Source organism: Dryobates pubescens, chromosome 10 (assembly GCF_014839835.1).
Source record: "Dryobates pubescens isolate bDryPub1 chromosome 10, bDryPub1.pri, whole genome shotgun sequence".
Classification (NCBI taxonomy): domain Eukaryota; kingdom Metazoa; phylum Chordata; class Aves; order Piciformes; family Picidae; genus Dryobates; species Dryobates pubescens.
The window spans coordinates 15,782,754-15,801,255 of record NC_071621.1 but is presented as its reverse complement, the minus strand read 5'-3'; the positions used below and the strand labels follow the sequence as shown (position 1 = coordinate 15,801,255).

Below are 18,502 nucleotides of genomic sequence, written 5' to 3'. Positions count from 1 at the left end.
GCTCTGCTCAGCTGTGCCCTGGGATAGGACAAGGGGCAATGGATATAAACTCCAGCACAGGAGGTTCCACCTCAGCATGAGGAGGAACTTCTTCACTGGGAGGGTCCCAGAGCCCTGGAACAGGCTGCCCAGAGAGGTTGTGGAGTCTCCTTCTCTGGAGACTTTCCAAGCCCCATCTGGATGTGTTCCTGTGTGACCTGTGCTGGATTTTATGGCCCTGCTCTGGCAGGGGGGTTGGACTTGATGATTTTCATAGGTCCCTTCCAACCCCTAAGATCCTGGGATCCTGTGGTTAGAAGAGTTGCTGCAGCAAATCCCAAGCAGCATTTTTCACTGCATCCTTCAGGAGCAGGCAGAGCTTTGTGTTCACAGAGCAGCCTCCCCCTGGTGTGCACAGCTTTGCTTTCTGGTGGGGTTTGTCCCCACACCATTGGATCAGCAAAGCTATTGAGATGGTTTCCTTCAAAGAGCTAAAAGGAAGACAGCTGCTTTGATGCCTTGATGCTGCTGTCTTCATTTAACCTACTGCAGCAGTGCAACCAGCTTGGAGGAGTTAGGGTGGGATCTCAAAATGGGGTGGGAGGGACCATTGAAGGCTTTCTAGTCCAAACCCCCTCCAGTGAGCAGAGACATCTTCAGCTAGAGCCCAAACCAACCCGGCCTCCAATGGTTCCAGGGATTTGGCATCTCCCAGTTCTTTGGGCAATCTGGGCCAGGGTTTTACCACCCCCAGTGTGAAACATTTCCTCCTCCTGCCCAGTCTGAATCTCCCTCTTTTAGCTTCAGACCATCCCCCCTTGTCCTGTCACCACAGGCCCTGCTCAAAAGTCTGTGCCCAGCTTCCTTCTCAGCCCCTTTAAATCCTGCAAGGCCACCAGAGGATCTCCCCAGAGCCCTCTCTTCTGTCTCCACTGTGATTGCCAAAGCCTCTACCTTTCTGAGGAGAGAGCAAAGGAAAGGCTTCTGGTATATATTTTTGGGGGATGTCTTTTAGTGTAGGACATGCAACAACATATGCTGCACATGCACAGCAGTGTGCCCAGGTGGCCAAGAAGGCCACCAGCAGCCTGACCTGGATCAGCAACTGTGTGGGCAGCAGGAGCAGGGCAGGGATTGTCCCCCTGCACTCGGCACTGGTGAGGCCACACCTGGAGTCCTGGGTTCAGTTTTGGGCTCCTCACTCCAAGAAGGACATTGGGAGGCTGGAGCAGGTCTGGGGAAGGGTCTGGAGAACAGGACTGGGGAGGAGCAGCTGAGGGAGCTGGGGGTGTGGAGCCTGGAGAAGGGGAGGCTGTAGGGAGACCTCATTGCTCTCTACAGCTCCCTGAAAGGAGGCTGGAGCCAGGTGGGGGTTGGGCTCTTCTCCCCAGTAACAAGTGATGGGACAAGAGGAAACAGCCTCAAGTTGCCCCAGGGGAGGTTTAGGTTGGAGATGAGGAACAACTTCTTCCCTCAAAGAGTTGTCAAGGCCTGGAACAGGTTGCCCAGAGCAGTGGTGGAGTCCTCATCCCTGGAGGGATTTAAAAGCTGTGGAGATGTGATGCTGAGGGCTGTGGTTCAGTGGGGATCTGGCAGTGCTGGGCTAAGAGTTGGACTCCATGATCTAAAGGTCTTTTCCAACTCCAATGATTCCAAACCAGATAAATACTTCCATGTATAATCCACTTCTTCCTGCCTGCTTTTATTCCTCTCTTTGCTTTCTGTTCATCCAGTGTCACTGTGGCTGAGACATCTCCTCCGTGCTCACGGTGTTCCCAGACGAGAGCTGAGCTTCAGGAGCCCAGCTGCTAAGCTCTGTCTCATTAATGCTGTTTGCTCTCTGTGTGCCTTCTAGTCAAGGAGTCTGAGCAGCCCACACACACTGAAAATGCAAATCTCCTTTTCCTCCCCCTGCCAGAAGAGCAGGAGCAGATGTCTGAGCCTTTCTAGACATGATGCACTCATTTCCATGGTGTTCCATATGGCTGTCAGCTGAATGTCAGCTTGGGCTGCTGGGGCACTGGCCATATGCAGCAAAGGGCAGGACAGAATCATGGACTCAGTAAGGTTGGAAATGACTTTGGAAAAGATCATTGAGTCCAACCTTCAGCCCAGCACCACCATGGCCATCAAACCATGGCCCCAAAGTGCCATGGCCACAGGTTTCTTGAACACCTCTGGGGATGGGGACTCCTCCACCTCCCTGGGCAGCCTCTGCCAATCCCTGACCACTCTGGCAGCAATGAAATTTGTCATCTCCAACCTAACCCTCCCCTGGGACAATTTCAGGCCATTTCCTCTCCTTCTATCACCTGATAGAAGGGAGAAGAGGCCAACCCCCTCCTCACTGCAACCTCCCTTCAGGAAGTTGTAGAGAGCAATGAGGTCTCCCCTCAGCCTCCTCTTCTCCAGGCTAAACCATCCCAGTTCCCTCAGCTGCTCCTCAGCAGACCAGGAAAGGAATTTCTCCTGATGTCCAACTTCACATTTCATCTTTCCTAGACAGTTTTAAATCCTTCCTTTCTTGCAAGAGCTTTCAATCTCTCTGCCAACTGCAGCAGCTCCCTCCTGGAGGACACAGCAGCTGGGAGCCTGATTCTTTCATCAGATCATTGCAGCTTCCTGCATTTCCACTGCAGCTTCATTCTGTGACTCCTGCTCACAGGCCCAGCAATCTTTTAGCCCTCTAAGTTCTCACAAAGTGACTCTTCCTCTTTTTCTTTTCCCACTAAACTCTTTGCTATGCCTCTAAAATCCCCTCTCCAAAGACCATGAGTCACTGTTTCACAGCGTATGTGGAGCTCCCAAAATCTCCTACTGTAAAGTCCAGGCCCCTGTGCTTGGCTGAGGAGACAGAGCTGAGGGAAGCCAGGATATAATGTGGTCACAGCTCTTGTTGTTGGCTATCCCTCTGTGTGCCTGCTTAGATGATTCCTTTCCTGATGGTATTGGAGAATCCTGCCTTGAGTATTCAAAAATCCCAGACTGGTTTGGGTTGGAAGGGACCTCTCAAGGTATTCTGTGGACAGCTGCAGCTAGGGCAGGTTGCTCAGAGTCCCAAACAACCTGACCTGCCATGGTTCTGAGGATGGGGCACCTCCCACCTCTCTGGGCAACCTGGGACAGGGTCTGACTGTCCTCAGTATCAAGCATTTCTGCTTCTCTCCAGTCTGAATCCCCCTCTTTGAGTTTAAAACCATCACCTCTTGCCTATCATCACAAGCTCTGCTAAACTGTCCCTCCCCATCTTTCTTGTAGACCCCCTCTAAGTACTGAAAGCTCACAGAAGGTCTCCCTGGAGCCTTCTTTTTAGGCTGAACACTTGCAGTTCTCTCAGCTTGGCCTCAAAGCAGAGGGCTTCCAGCCTTCCCAGCATGGCTGTGGCCTCCTCTGGCCCTGCTCCAGCAGGTCCCTGCCTGTGCTGAGCTGAGGCCTCCAGAGCTGCCCCAGCACTGCAGGTGGGGTCTGAGCAGAGCACAGCAGAGGGGCAGAATCCCCTCCCTGCCCCTGCTGCCCACACTGCTGGGGATCAGCCCAGCACAGGGCTGGCTCTGGGCTGGCAGTGCTCAGTGCTGGCTCACCTCCAGCTTCTCACCTCTCAGCACCCAATGAGCACTCACTTGGAGGTTTTTTTTGTCCAGTTTCAATAACTGTAAGTCATAAACAGCAGCACTGAAGAACATTGATCAATTCATTCCTGTTGTTATTTCTCCACTTACTTTGATCTCCTGGTGTGATCCCCCCTTGTCTTTGCTTTCCTAGATCAATGCTGATGCAGAGAAGGAAGAAGGGGAAGAGTTTGAAGACAGCATGGATGTGTTTGATGACAGCAGTTCCAGTCCCTCTGGTACTCTACGGAACTATCCTCTCACCTGCAAAGTGGTTTATTCATACAAGGTTTGTCATCACCATTATTATCACAGTGCCTCAGAACATTAGAGGTTGGAAGGGACCTCCAGAGATCATCCACTCCAACACCCCTGCCAGAGCAGCATCTCCCAGAGGAGTCTGCACAGGAAGGCATTCAGGTGGCTTTGGAAAGCCTCCAGAGAAGGAGACTCCACAACCTCTCTGGGCAGCCTGCTCCAGGGCTCTGGCACCCTCACACCAAAGTTTCTCCTCATGTGGAGCTGAAACCTTCTGTGTTCAAGTTTGTATCCATTGGCCCTTGTCCTGTCATTGCACACCACCCAAGAAAGCTTGGCCCCCTCCACTTGACACCCACCCCTCAGATATGGATAGATATTGGTCAGATACATAGAATACATAGAATACACCAGGTTGGAAGAGACCTTCAAGATCATCGCGTCCAACCCATCAAACCAATCCAACACCACCTAATCAACTAACCCACGGCACCAAGCACCCCATCAAGTCTCCTCCTGAACACCTCCAGTGATGGTGACTCCACCACCTCCCCAGGCAGCCCATTCCAAAGGGCAATCACTCTCTCTGTGTAGAACTTCTTCCTAACATCCAGCCTGAACCTCCCCTGGCTCTCCTCTCAGGTTTCTCTTCTCCACACTAATCAGCCCCAGGGCTCTCAGTCTCTCTTCACAGGGCAGATGCTCAAGTCCCCTAAGCATCCTCTTGGCTCTCCCTGGGACTCTCTGCAGCAGGTCTCTGTCTCTCTTGCACTGGGGAGCCCAGAACTGGACACAGGATTGCAGCTGTGGTCTCAGCAGGGCAGAGCAGAGGGGCAGAAGAACCTCCCTGGCCCTGCTGGCCACACTTCTCTTGCTGCAGCCCAGGATGCCATTGGCTCTCCTGGCCACAAGGGCACATTGCTGTCCCCTGCAGAACTTGCTGCCCACCAGCACTCCAAGGTCTTGCTCCATGGAGCAAACAACCAATGGATGTAACTTCTGTGGGAGCTCTTCATCATGCTCTAAGAGTGAAGTCCCCAGTCAGGAGTTAAAGCTCTGCTGGTGAGGTGCAGCCATGCTTTTTCCTTCTGCTCATGCTGCCAGGTCAGCTGTAACTCACACCCCTGGTGGAGCCAGGAGCAGAAGTGGAGTGGGGAGTGATTAGGGTTTCAAAAGTAATTAGGGTTCAGCACATGAGGTGCTACTCAGGGTGCTTCCAGGTGCCCTCTTAAGTGACAGAGGGGGCTGAGAATGTCAGGAGATGTACAGGAAAAGCCTAACTAAGATGTTCCAGAGTCTGGCACCTCACAACATCTTCAAGTTGTTGAAGAACCTGAGTTTTGAATCAAAAGCTGATGAGGAGGTTCTTCATGCTGCCTGTCTCATGCACCCAAACCCACTGCTATTGTCTAATCTTTTCTTTCTGTGCTCCAGGCTTCTCAGCCAGATGAACTGACCATAGAGGAGCATGAGGTGTTGGAGGTTATTGAAGATGGAGATATGGAAGACTGGGTAAAGGTATCCTGCTTCTGAGTTTTCTTTTCCCTATTACTAAGAACCATTCAATGGGTTGGAAGGAGCCTTCCAAGGTCCTCTAGTCTACAGTCAAAAGGGACATCTCCAACTAGATCAGGTTGTTCATGTCCCCATCAAACTTGACAATGAATGTCTCCAGGGATGGCAACTCCACCACCTCCTGGGCAGCCTGTTTCCAGTGTTCCACCACCCTCACAGTAAAGAACTTCTTCCTAATGTCCAATCTGAATCTCCCCTGCTCCAGTGCCAATCCATTGCCCCTCATCCTCTCACTACAAGCCCTGTTAAAAGTCCCTCCCCAGCTTTCTTGTAGGCTCCCTTCAGGCACTGGGAGGCCACCAGAATGTCTCCCTGGAGCCTTCTCCAGGCTGAACAAGCCCAACGCTCTCAGCCTGCCCTCACAGCAGGGGTGCTGCAGCTCACCAGTCATAGAATGGGCTGGGTTGGAAGGGACCTCCAAAGGTCATCCAGTCCAGCCCCCTCTGCACTCAGCAGGGACATTCTCAACTACTGCAGGTTGCCCAGAGCCCTGTCTAGCCTCACCTTGAATATCTCCAGGGATGGGAGCACAACCACCTCCCTTCCAGTGTTCCACCACCCTCCTGGTGCACAACTTGTTCCTCACATCCAATCTAAATCTGCTCTGTTCTAGCTTGAAGCCACTGCCCCTCATCCTGTTACTCTCCCTCATTTTTGGGGCCCTTCTAGCAACAGCCCTTGGGCCAGGAGGGAGTGTTTGGGTTGTGTGCAGAGCAGCTTTCAGAAGCAGCCCAACTTTGCTGTCCCTTCTTTCCAGGCACGGAACAAAGCAGGGCAGGTAGGCTATGTGCCAGAGAAGTACCTGCAGTTCCCCACCTCCAGCAGTCTGCTGAGCATGCTGCAGTCCCTGGCAGCGCTGGACAGCCGGTCACACACCTCCAACAACTCCACTGAGGCTGATCTGGTCACAGGCAGCCTGAATGGAGACTCCAGTGGTAAGCACCAATAAGTGAACTCTCAGAGTTGTAGACTGGTTTGGGTTGGAAAAGGCCTCGAAGGTCATTGAGTCCAAGCTTCACCCCAGCACCACCATGGCCAGGGACCCATGTCCCTCAGCACCACATCTGTGGCTTTTAAATCCACCCCAGAGATCACAGAATCATGGAAACACCACCATGGCCACTAAACTCTACTGATCTCATAGAATCATGGAAGCATTAAGGTTGGGAAAGACCTCCGAGGTCCTCCAGCCCAAGCACCAGCCTAACACCACCATGGCCATTAAACCACCTCCCCAAGTGCCATGTCCCAACACCTCCAGGCATGGGGACTCCACCACCTCCCTGGGCAGCCTCTTCTAACCCCTGACCACTCTTGCAGCAAAGGAATTTCTCCTAATCTCCAACCTAACCCTCCCCTGGTGCAAATTAAAGAAATGGTTGGTCTATTAAGCTCCTTCTCAGAAGCATTCTGCAGTTCCTCCTTGGATGTTCCACATCAGAATTTCTTACTACTTCTCAGTAATCCCAGATTCCCAGCATGGGACCTCTGGACATCATCCAGTCCAACCCCCCAGCTCCAGCAGGGCACCCACAGCAGCTTGCCCAGGAGCACAATGGCCAGGGGGGGTTGGAAGCTCTCCAGGGGAGACTCCACAACCTCTCTGAGCAGCCTGCTCCAGGGCTCTGTGACCCTCCCAGTGAAGAAGTTCCTCCTCATGTTGAGGTGGAACCTCCTGTGCTGGAGTTTATATCCATTGCTCCTTGTCCTATCACAGGGTGCAGCTGAGCACAGTTCCAGGAGAGCCTGAGCTTTGGCCACATTTCAGGCTCTTGAAGGATTCTTGGTCTAATTTTTTTCCCAATTCCACAGCTTGATCACAGAGTAATTAGAAAATAAATATGAAATCCATGGCATAGGCTGCCTTAGCTTGGAAGGGACCTCAGAGATTCTCCTTCAACCTCCACACCATGCCCAGGGACACCTCTCAGCTAGACTCAGCTGCTCAAGGCCTCATCCAGCCTGGCCTTCAACACCCCCAGGCAGGAGGCAGCCACAGCCTCCCTGGGCAGCCTGTGCCAGACTCTCACCACCCTCACACTGAAGAACTTCTTCCTCAGCTCCAGTCTGACCCTGCTCTGCCTCAGCTTCAAACCATTCCCCCTTGGCCTGGCTCTAGACACCCTTAGCAAAAGTCCCTCTGCAGCCTTCCTGCAGGATGCCTTCAGCTATTGGGAGGCAGCTCTGAGGTCCCCCTGGAGCCTTCTCTTCTCCAGGCTGAACACCCCCAGCTCCCTCAGCCTGGCCTCAGAGCAGAGCTGCTGCAGCCCTTGGATCATCCTTGTGGCCTCCTCTGGGCTCCCTCCAGCAGCTCTGTGTCCTCCTTGTGCTGGGGACAGCAGAACTGGAGGCAGGATTGGAAGTGGGGTCTGAGCAGAGCAGAGCCAAGGGTCAGAATCCCCTCTCTTGCCCTGCTGCCCACACTCCTCTGGCTGCAGCCCAGCACACAGCTGCCTGCTGGGCTGCCTGAGGGCACTGCTGGCACTGTGCTCTCGGCAGAGGTGCTCCAGCCCTTCTCCATCCACACCATTCTCTCCTGCGCTTATTATTACTTCTTTTTCACCTGGTGTCAATGCCTCTTTTTTTCCCCCCCACCTCTCCCCTTGCCTCCTGCAGTCTGTTTTGTAAAAGCACTTTATGACTACGAGGGGCAGACAGAGGAGGAGCTGTCCTTCCCCGAGGGAGCCATCCTCCGCATCCTGAACAAGGAGAACCAAGAGGATGATGGCTTTTGGGAAGGGGAGTTCAACGGACGCGTCGGGGTCTTCCCCTCCGTGCTGGTGGAGGAGCTCACGGCCTCAGAGAATGGAGAGCCTCAGTGGATTGGAGAGATTCAGGTATTCAGAGAGTGCTTTGGGTTGCAAGGGGCCTTGAAGATCATCTCTGCCCAACCAGCCTGCCGTGGGCAGGGACACCTTCCGCTGAAGCAAGGCCGTGGCCAACCTAATCTTGAACACCTCCAGGGAGGGGACATCCACAACCTCCCTGGGCAGCCTGTTCCAGGGTCTCCCCACCCTCACTCTCTTCCTAAAATGAAAGAAAGATGTTTCACCTTGGGACTTAGAATCATAGAATTGTCAGGGTTGGAAGGGACCTCAAGGATCAGCCAGTTCCAACTCCCCTGCCATGGGCAGGGACACCTCACACTACAGCAGGTTGCTCACGGCCACCTTCAGCCTGGTCTTAAACACCTCCAGGCATGAGGCTTCCACCACCTCCCTGGGCAACCTGTGCCAGTGTCTCCCCACCCTCATAGTGAAGAATTTCTTCCTAACACCCAATCTGAAGCTACCCATTTCTGCTTTTGCTCATAAATAATAATTCATAGATTTGCAGAATGGTTTAGGTTGGAAGGGACCTTAAAGGTCATCTAGCTCCACCTCCATGAGCAAGGACAGCTTCTACCAGCCCATGTTGCTCAAGGCCTCATCCAACCTGGCCTCAAGCACCTCCAGGGAGGGGACTTCCACAACAGAACAGAACAGAACAGAACCTCCCTGGGCAACCTGTTACAGTGTCTCCCCACCCTAATCTTGTTCTAAAAGTCTGGCCTCTTATTCATGGAATCACAGAGCGGTTTGGGTTGGAAGGGACCTTAAAGACTACCCAGTTCCAACCCCCCTGCCATGGGCAGGGACATCTCCCACTAGCCCAGGTTGCTCAAGGCCTCCAGGTTCTCCAGGTGAAGATTCCTGGCACAGTGATGTGTCAGAGAGCTGACCTCACCTCTTTGTGTGGATAAAGACCATGGAGGAGTAAGGCTTCCTGCATCTCCCCTCTCTTTTCACCACAGGTATCCCCGACTCCAAAGCCTAATAACGTCCTTCCGCCACTGCCACTCTACGACCAGCCTCCCACCAGTCCCTACCAGAGTCCAGATAAAGTTGGTTCTCAGTACTTCCCCAGATCACCTTCAGCTAATGGTAAGAGGGTTTGTGGTTAAAAAAAGGAAACATTGCAGCAGGAAGGTTTTGCTCCTCAGAGGAAGTGGGGTGGGGGGGTAAAGAGAAGCAGCTTTTTGTGGGACATGGAGTGGTTTGGGTTGGAAGAGGTCATCCTCTCCATCCCCCCTGCACTAATCAGGGACATCCCCAACTAGCTCAGGTTGCTCAAAGCCCCATCAAGCCTGGTCTTGAATGCTTCAACCACCTCCCTGGGCAACCTGTTCCAGTGTTCCACCACCCTCACAGTAAAGAACTTCTTCCTGATGTCCAACCTACATCTCCCCTGCTCTAGTTTCAATCCATTGTCCCTTGCCCTGTTGCTGCAAGCCCTGTTGAAAGTCCCTCCCCAGCTCTCCTGTGGCCTCCTTCAGGTACTGGAAGGACACTCTAAGGTCTTCCTGGAGCCTTCTCTTCTCCAGGCTGAACAGCCCTAACTCTCTCAGCCTGTCCTCACAGCAGAGGGCTTCCAGCCCTCTAATAATTGAGGCCTGCTCTGGACCCTCTCCATCAGGTTCATGTATTCATTGCTGGTTTGTGATGGGTTGTTGCTTCCTCTTCCAGAGAACAGCTTCAGTTCAGAGGCCCCTGGATTCTCACAGCCTCCAAGGATCCCTCCTGAGACCTCCTACGGCAAACTGCGACCTGTAAGTTCAGACTGAATCCTTGCTGATCCTACCCAAAGCCAGGAGGCCAAGTTTGGGCAAATCAGGATTGGGTACATTCAAAGCAGGGTGGTGACAGCTCTCTGGTGCTGATTTGGCTCTTTGTGTCCTGCAGATCCTTGCAAACAGGCCTTTGCAAACAGTCTCTCTCCACCCTTCTTGTAGCCCCTTTTCAGGTACTGGAAGGTTGCTATTGGGTCTCCCCAGAGCCTTCTCTTCTCCAGGCTGAGCACCCCCAGCTCCCTCAGCCTGGCCTCACAGCAGAGCTGCTCCAAGCCCCTGAGCATTTTCATGGCACTCCTCTGAACCCAAAGGTGTGCCAGCAAGCTCCAGAACGTGAGAGCAGAGTTGAGATGAAGATCCAAACACTAAGCCATTGTGTAGATGACCTTGAGTCTTACCCACCCCCTGCCCTTCATCTTCTGGCTTTGCTTTCAGAGCTGTGCTACCTGCATGAGGCAGGTGAGGCATGAAATCCAAGCTGGGAGGAAATCACCTCTATAACGACAGTAAATGAGATGGTGGTGGATAGCTCACGCTGCCTGCCCAGGCTCTGGGAGGTGATTTCTGCTCTTGCCAGCCCCTACACAGCCCTGAAACAGAAAGCTCAGCTAAATCCCAGCACCATTTAACGACCTGCTTTGAACAATTGCAGCCTCTCCAGCAGGCTGGCAGAGAAATCTGCTGGCCAAGCACTTTGATGTCCTTCCCGCTCCTTGGTTTCCCCACTGCACTTAGGGTTCAGCTTGTTTCCTAACCCCTTGACTGGGGGGTTTGGGATCCACAAATCCTTCACCAAGCGATTTTCTTCACTGGTTTGTGCTATCTTTGTTGCCCCAAAAGAGAGATTTTGCCAGAAAAGGACAAAAGAACAAACTTAATCACTTTACAACTGGCAGAATCCTTCCCCTAGGGTTAAGTTTGGAATCAAGTTGGGGGTGGGGGAGGGGAGGGAGTTCAGAGACAGAAAGGAAATGCTGTGAAGATGTAAGGCTTGCATTTTGCCAGCATGCTGTAAGGAGACCAAAAATCATGCTGTTGATTAGGATAGCCTGCATTATAGTCTGAATTGGTAGGCTGAATAAAATACCCTGAGTAGGATAATCTGAGTTGCATTCTGAAATGATATGCTGAGTAAAATATCCTGAATTTATAGTCTGGATAAAATACCCTGAGTAGGAGAGGCTGAGGGAGCTGGGGTTGTTTAGTCTGGAGAACAGGAGGCTCAGGGGTGACCTTATTGCCCTCTACAACTACCTGAAGGGAGGTTGTAGCCAGCTGGGGGTTGGTCTCTTCTCCCAGGCAACCAGCACCAGAACAAGAGGACACAGTCTCAAGCTGCACCAGGGGAAGTTTAGGCTGGAGGTGAAGAGAAAGTTCTTCACTGAGAGAGTTGTTAGCTGTTGGAATGTGCTGCCCAGGGAGGTGGTGGAGTCACCATCCCTGGAGGGGTGCAAGAGGGGATTGGATGTGGCACTTGGTGCCATGGTCCTGTCATGAGGTCTGTGGTGAAGGGTTGGACTTGGTGATCTTTGAGGTCTCTTCCAAGCTTGGTGATTCTGTGCTATACACAGGTAGATGTTAATGCCTCTGTGATATACACATGAATATTCTGAATTATATTCTGAATAGAATATTCTGAATAGAATATCCTGAATTGGGGTTGGACCCAATGATCTCTTGAGGTCCCTTCCAACCACTACTGTACTGTGATACTGTGAGTTATACTCTGGATAAAATATTCTGAATTGTATTCTGAACCAGAATACAATGGGACACAGTCTCAGGCTGCACCAGGGGAGGTTTAGGCTGGAGGTTAGGAAGAAGTTCTACACAGAGAGAGTGATTGCCCATTGGAATGGGCTGCCCTGGGAGGTGGTGGAGTCGCCATCATTGGAGGTAGTATCATAGTATCAGTCAGGGTTGGAAGGGACCACAAGGATCATCTAGTTCCAACCCCCCTGCCATGGGCAGGGACACCCCACACTAGATCAGGCTGGCCAGAGCCTCATCCAGCCTGGGCTTAAACACCTCCAGGGACGGGGCCCCAACCACCTCCCTGGGCAACCCATTCCAGGGCTTCACCACTCTCATGGTGAAGAACTTCCTCCTCACGCCCAGCCTGAATCTCCCCACCTCCAGCTTCATTCCATTCCTCTCAGTCCTATTACTACCTGAGATCCTGAGAAGTCCCTCCCCAACCTTCTTGTAGGCCCCCTTCAGATACTGGAAGGCCACAATTAGGTCACCTCAGAGCCTTCTCTTCTCCAGACTGAACAGCCCCAACTCCCTCAGTCTGTCCTCATAGGAGAGGTGCTGCAGCCCTCTGCTCATCCTTGTGGCCCTTCTTTGGACACCTTCCAGCACCTCCAGATCCCTCTTGTAATAGGGGCTCCAGAACTGGAGGCAGTACTCCAGGTGGGGTCTCACCAGGGCTGAGTAGAGGGGGAGAATCCCCTCCCTTGACCTGCTGGCCACACTTCTCTTGCTGCAGCCCAGGATCTGATTGGCTTTCTGGGCTGCAAGTGCACACTGAGAGCTCAGGAGGAGACTTGATAGGGTGCTTGGTTGCATGGTTTAGTTGATTAGGTGGTGTTGGATGATAGGTTGGACACGATGATCTTGAAGGTCTCTTCCAACCTGGTCTGGTCTATTCTATGCTATTCTATTCTATTCTATTCTGAATAAACTACTCTGAATTATATTCTGAATTTCTATTCTGGATAGAATTCCCCAGTTCTATTCTGAATCATACAGTAGTCAGTGAGTAGCTTTATCCATTGACTACTACAAGTAGTACTGGAGTGGGAAGTGTTGAAGTGTTTGTAGGTTCATAGGCTACCAGGTTGCAAGGGACCTCAAGGATCATTTAGTCCAACCTTATTTCACCTTATCATTGCCCCCTCCCTGGAGGTGTTCAAGGTCAGGTTGGATGAGGCCTTTACCAGCCTGGGCCAGTGGGAGGTGTACCTGCCCATGGCAGGGGAGTTGGAACTCCCTTCATGATCATCATCTTGAAGGTGCCTTCCAACCCAACCCATTGAGTGAATCTCTCAATTCCCTGGTCAAAAGACACTGATTCAGCCTTTCCATTTTGTAGCTTTGTCTTTTCTTCACAATTTTCTTGCCATTTGCTGTCTTTCCAACATAGCTACTCCAGGGTCTTGCCCTGAACTGAAGAGATTTCACTTACCCTTGGCATGTTAAATACACCTGGGTGGAAAAACCATTGTGAGGTTTCTTATGGTGCTGCTCCCTGATGTGCGTTTTCCAGAGGGAGTCGCTCTGGTGTGTCCTGAAAGAGAATTGGAATGGAATGGAATGGAATGGAATGGAATGGAATGGAATGGAATAGAATAGAATAGAATAGAATGGAATAGGAATAGGAATAGGAATAGAATAGGAATAGGAATAGGAATAGGGATAGGAATAGGAATAGGAATAGGATTATCCAGGTTGGAAAAGACCTTTGAGATCATCCAGTCCAACCTATCATCCAACACCATCTAATCAACTAAACCATGGCACCAAGAACCCCATCCAGTCTCTTCCTAAACACCTCCAGTGATGGTGACTCCACCACCTCCCTGGGCAGCCCATTCCAATGGCCAATCACTCTATGAAGAACTTCTTCCTAACATCCAGCCTGAACCTCCCCTGCACAGCTTGAGAAAATGATGTGATCAAAACCCTTCATGAAGTGCTCCTGGGGGGTTTAAGGAATCTTTGTGAGGAGCAGCAAGAACTTTAAGTGATGTGGCAGGATGAAAACAGCAGCACCTTTCAGCTGTAGATTCTTGAGGGCAGTGATTGATTCGACACAAACAAGCCACTTAGATGTAACCAGGCTTTATGACTTTGAACCCCCTCTCCCTAAAACTTGATTCCAAAATTAATCCTAGGAGATGGATTCTGCAAGTTCTAAAGTGATTATAGTAACAGATTGACAGTTGAGGCTCTGAGGAGTCCTTCTTGTGGCCTTCTAGGATCTGAAGGGGGCTACAGGAAAGCTGGGGAGGGACTTTTGAGGGTGTCAGGGAGTGATAAGACTGAGGGGGAATGGAACAAAACTGGAAGTGGGGAGATTGAGACTGGATGTCAGGAAGAAGTTCTTGCCCATAAGGGTGATGGGAGACTGGCACAGGTTGCCCAGGGTGGTGGTGGAAGCCTCATGCCTGGAGGTTTTGAAGGCCAGGCTGGATGTGGCTGTGAGCAACCTGCTGTAGTGTGAGGTGTCCCTGGCCATGGCAGGGGGGTTGGAACTGGCTGATCCTTGAGGTCCCTTCCAGCCCTAACAATTCTCTGATTCTAAATTATTCTTTGTCCTTTTCTGGCAAAATCTCTCTTTTGGGGCAACAAAGATATCACAAAATATTAAACACAAGAGATCAGTGAGTAATTTTTGATCCCAAACCCTCCACTCAAGGGGCTGGAACATAAACTGAACTCTAAATGCAGTGGAGAACCAAGCAGCAGGTAGGACATCAACGTGCTTGGGCAGCAGATTTCTCTGCCAGCCTGCTGGAGGAACAGCAGTGGTTCAAAGGAAGGCTTCATGCACACTGTTTTTAAACACTTCCAGGGATGAGGCATCCACAACTTCTCTGGGAAACCTGTTCCACTGTCTCCCCACCCTCACAGCAAAGAACTCCTTCCAAATGTCCAATCTGCCCTGCTCTAGTTTATTAATGTGGTGAATGACAGCAAACCTGATTGTGAACAGTTGCAGGTGGGGAGCAGCTCCTTGGAGGCTCATCCCTCAAGGCTGTGGATTTAGTCTGTAGAAAGCTGTGTGGCAGAAAGGGACCTGGGGGTGCTAATGGACAAGCAGCTGAAGAGGAGCCAGCAGTGTGCCCAGGTGGCCAAGAAAGCCAAAGGCCTCCTGGCTGGCATCAGCAATGCTGTGTCCAGCAGGAGCAGGGAGGGGATTGTCCCCTGGGACTCAGCTCTGGTCAGGCCACACCTCCAGTGCTGTGTCCAGCTTGGGGCACCTCAGTACAAGAGAGATGTGGAGGTGCTGGAGCCAGGGCAGAGGAGGGCAAGGAAGCTGGGAAGTGCCTGTGGAATAAATGTGATGGAGAGCAGCTGAAGGAGCTGGGGATGGTTAGTTGGGAGAAGAGGAGGCTGAGGGGAGACCTCATTGCTGTCTACAGCTACCTGAAAGGAGGTTGTGGAGAGGTTGATGCTGGTCTCTTCTCCCAGATGATAGAACAAGAGGGAATGGCCTCAAGCTGTGACTGGGTAGCTGTAGAGTGGACAGTAGGAAGAATTTGTTCCCAGCCAGAGTGGTCAGGCACTGGAATGTGCTGGGCAGGGAGGTGGTGGAGTCTCCAACCCTGGATGTGTTTCAGGGCAGTTAGGATGTGGTGCTTGGGGCTATGGTAGAGTAGGGTTCTGGGTTTGACTCAGTGATCCTGAGGGTCTATTGCAACCTGAATGTTTCTGTGGTTCTGTGAAAGCTGTGAGAGGCTGGCAGTCTGCTGCTGTTCACCAGCTGCTTCTGGCCCTTCCAGGTGCGAGCAGCTCCACCGCCCCCCGCGCAGCATCACCGCCGGACGACGGAGAAGATCGAGGACGTGGAGATCACCCTGGTGTAACGATGGGACTAGCTCAGTAGTAGTGCTACAATCAAGACCAAACCTGCTCTTTGGTCAATCTCCTGGGGGTTTATTTTTTAGGCACCTTTGCATGATGAAGACTTTTCCTAGAGCAAGAGGTAGAGGGAGGATTTGATGTGGCAGCAACAGGGCGGCTTCCTTCCCACGGTCATGAATATTTTGTGCCTTTTTTTGGGGTGCTTTGTTATTCTCTCTTTTTTTTGGGGGGGGTGGGGGGAAAGGGTTGGTTTCTAGACATCATTTTTTGTTTTCCCTCTCTTAGCACAAACCAAGAGGGGCCAAACCAGTGAGCAGAACCTCAGAGTGAGGTTTTTCTCCCCTGGGTTAAAGATGGTCCAATGATTTTTTTGTTTTAGAGAGAGGCTGAAGAGAGAGCCTCAGCCGTGCAGCTTAGTCCTAGCCTACTCTGACCACGTTCATTAGTACAGTATATTACTGTTGCCATAGGAATGTGTTTCAAAAAGATCATTAATCCTTCACCTCTCATTAATTGTCTGATTAGGGATTAATCAGATTCCTGGCAGAAAGCAAAAGGGAACTGAAAAGAAAAGAATAAACCACCGTGAGTATAAGAAACATAAAGGAGAGGCTGGCTCCTCTTGAAACCCTTTGGCAGAAAGGAAGAAGCAGGAAAGAGAAACACCAAAAGCATCTCCATAGATAAGGAGAGGAAAAAACCCAAGTTGGCTGCAGCTGATCTGGTGTTCATTAGTGCACACCTCTTCAAGTAATTAACAGCTCTGGGTAGTAATATTTATGCCCTACACGTAGGAAGAGAGAGAAATAACAGCGGTGCTGAAGGAGTAGCAACATCCTGGCTCCAGAGCTGGACCAGCTGGTAGGTGAAAAAAGCAAAGCAAAAGGGAGGTGAGGGGGTTTATTTTTTGGTCTAGATCTGGAAATTGAGCTGCTGCTTTTTAGATTTTTTTTGTTCCTTTCTAAGCAGAGTTTTGGGGATTAGGGTTCTTCATTTCACCCAGCTTTTGGGGCAGTCTCTGTCCCACTTCTTGCTCTGGACTTTAGTGTCCAAATGTCAGCAGTGTGGCTTCTTCACCCAAACATCTGGCTAGAGGTTGGGGTATCTTCTTCCTCACCCAAACATCTGGCTTGAGGTAGCAGTATCTTCTTCCTCATCCCAACATCTGGCTAGAGGTAGGAGTATCTCCTTCATCCAAACATCTGGCTAGAGGTAGCAGTATCTTCTTCCTCACCCAGACATCTGGCTAGAGGTAGGAGTATCTCCTTCATCCAAACGTCTGGCTAGAGGCTGGAGTCTGTTCTTCCTCCCCCAGATATCTGGCTTGAGGTAGGAGTTAGACTTTAGAAGTAGTTCCACAAGTTCTTCAGTTCTTGCATTTAATGGTCCTGTAGTCATCCTTCCCTGTGGAGCCAAAGCCAGAGCACCAGGGGAAAGGCTCTGGTGTCTACAAAGCCTTCAGCTCACCACTGGGGCCAAGATTTTGGTCTCAGTTGACTCTTAGGTCAGAGGGAGAGAGAAAAAGAATTTTCAGACCACCTCACTTTGAGTGGGAGATCCCCAAAAAGGAAGAGGTTTTGTTGTTGTTGTTGTAGCCTTCAGCTTACCTTTGGGGCCAAGATTTTGATCTCAATTGACTCTTAGGCCAGAAAGAGAGAGGAAAAGACTTTACAAACCTCACTTTGAGAGGGAGATCCCTGAAAAGGAAGAGGTTTTGTTGTTGTAGCCTTCAGTTTACCTTTGGGGCCAAGATTTTGATCTCAGTTGACTCTTAGGCCAGAAAGAGAGAGGAAAAGACTTTGCAAACCTCGCTTTGAGAGGGAGATCCCCGAAAAGGAAGAGGTTTTGTTGTTGTTGTTTGAAAGGAAAGGGCAGAGGATATTCTGAGGTTTAACATGGAGAGAAGTAGTCAGAGGAGAGGGAAAAACTGGGTGAAAAGAGAGTTTTGATCACATTCTTTCGAGTGATCCTTCACCAGCTCAAAGCTTCAGTCGAAAGGCATCACAGGGTTGGTTTCTTTGAGCCCGCTGGGTTCTGCTGAACGCTCTTTTTGTCTTCATTTTGGTGTCTGTTTTTATTTTTCCCTAATCCAGTAAATTTCCTACCTTTAGTTTACTACCAAGGGCTATTTTTTTGAGGCTGCATTTGCATTAGTGGCAAAAAAAGACAACGAAAACTCCTTCAGAAACCCCGACTCACCTTCGCAAGGATTTTGTTTTGCACATCTTCATGAATCCCAGCCCAAATCTGGGACTCCCAAGACGTTTGTCTTTGCCAACCTCCTTTCCCAGAGAGGGATCCTGAACCCAAAAGCAGGGGAGCTGTGTGAAGAAAACCATTCCTGGATCAGTTAGAAAAATCACCAACTTGTCCTTTCCTTTGGTGTGGGGTTTTTTTTTTGTTGCTTTTTGGCACCTCTCTCGTCCCATTGATCTGTCTGAGGTCTTTGGTTGGTTGGTGGTTTTTTTTCTTTCATGTGTTTATCAAACTTATTCTTAAGTTTACAAACAAACAAAATAAAACTTTGTACAGAAGATTTAACTGCAAAGGAGAAAAGAAAAAAATCATTTTGAAAGCTTCACAACACCCAGCAGGAAACAAAAAAAAAAAGAAGGCAAAAATGTTGCCATCATCATGATCCTGTTCAAGGCTTTTTTTTTTGGCCAGTTTGGTTGGGTTTGGGTTTTGGTTTGGGGTGGTTTTTTTTTCCTGTGTCCTTCACACCTGGACTTGGGGGAAGAAGAAAAAAAACCCCAATAATTCTGAAAGTGTTATTTAAAAGTTCTCTTTTTAGTTGTATTTGAAACTGTTTTCTGTAAGAGCTGCTAATTTTATTTAAAATGGAAACAAAAAAGAAGGAAAAATGGAGGCAAAAAAGAGA

General features: G+C 50.5%; 1 protein-coding gene across 4 annotated transcripts in view; it reads left to right on the top strand.

The window, feature by feature from the left end:
* The window catches only part of FCHSD2 (FCH and double SH3 domains 2), a 227,818-nt gene extending 211,305 nt beyond the window's left edge, over positions 1-16,513 (top strand). For all 4 annotated transcript variants that reach the window (XM_054164636.1, XM_054164635.1, XM_054164634.1 and 1 more), the window contains 7 exons: positions 3,742-3,876; positions 5,280-5,363; positions 6,178-6,355; positions 8,037-8,257; positions 9,214-9,343; positions 9,926-10,008; positions 15,540-16,513. In XM_054164636.1, the coding sequence (XP_054020611.1) occupies positions 3,742-3,876; positions 5,280-5,363; positions 6,178-6,355; positions 8,037-8,257; positions 9,214-9,343; positions 9,926-10,008; positions 15,540-15,623 (915 nt within the window). In that variant the 3' untranslated portion in view covers positions 15,624-16,513. The remainder of the gene's footprint in view (positions 1-3,741; positions 3,877-5,279; positions 5,364-6,177; positions 6,356-8,036; positions 8,258-9,213; positions 9,344-9,925; positions 10,009-15,539) is intronic.
* The last annotated feature ends 1,989 nt before the right edge of the window (positions 16,514-18,502 follow it).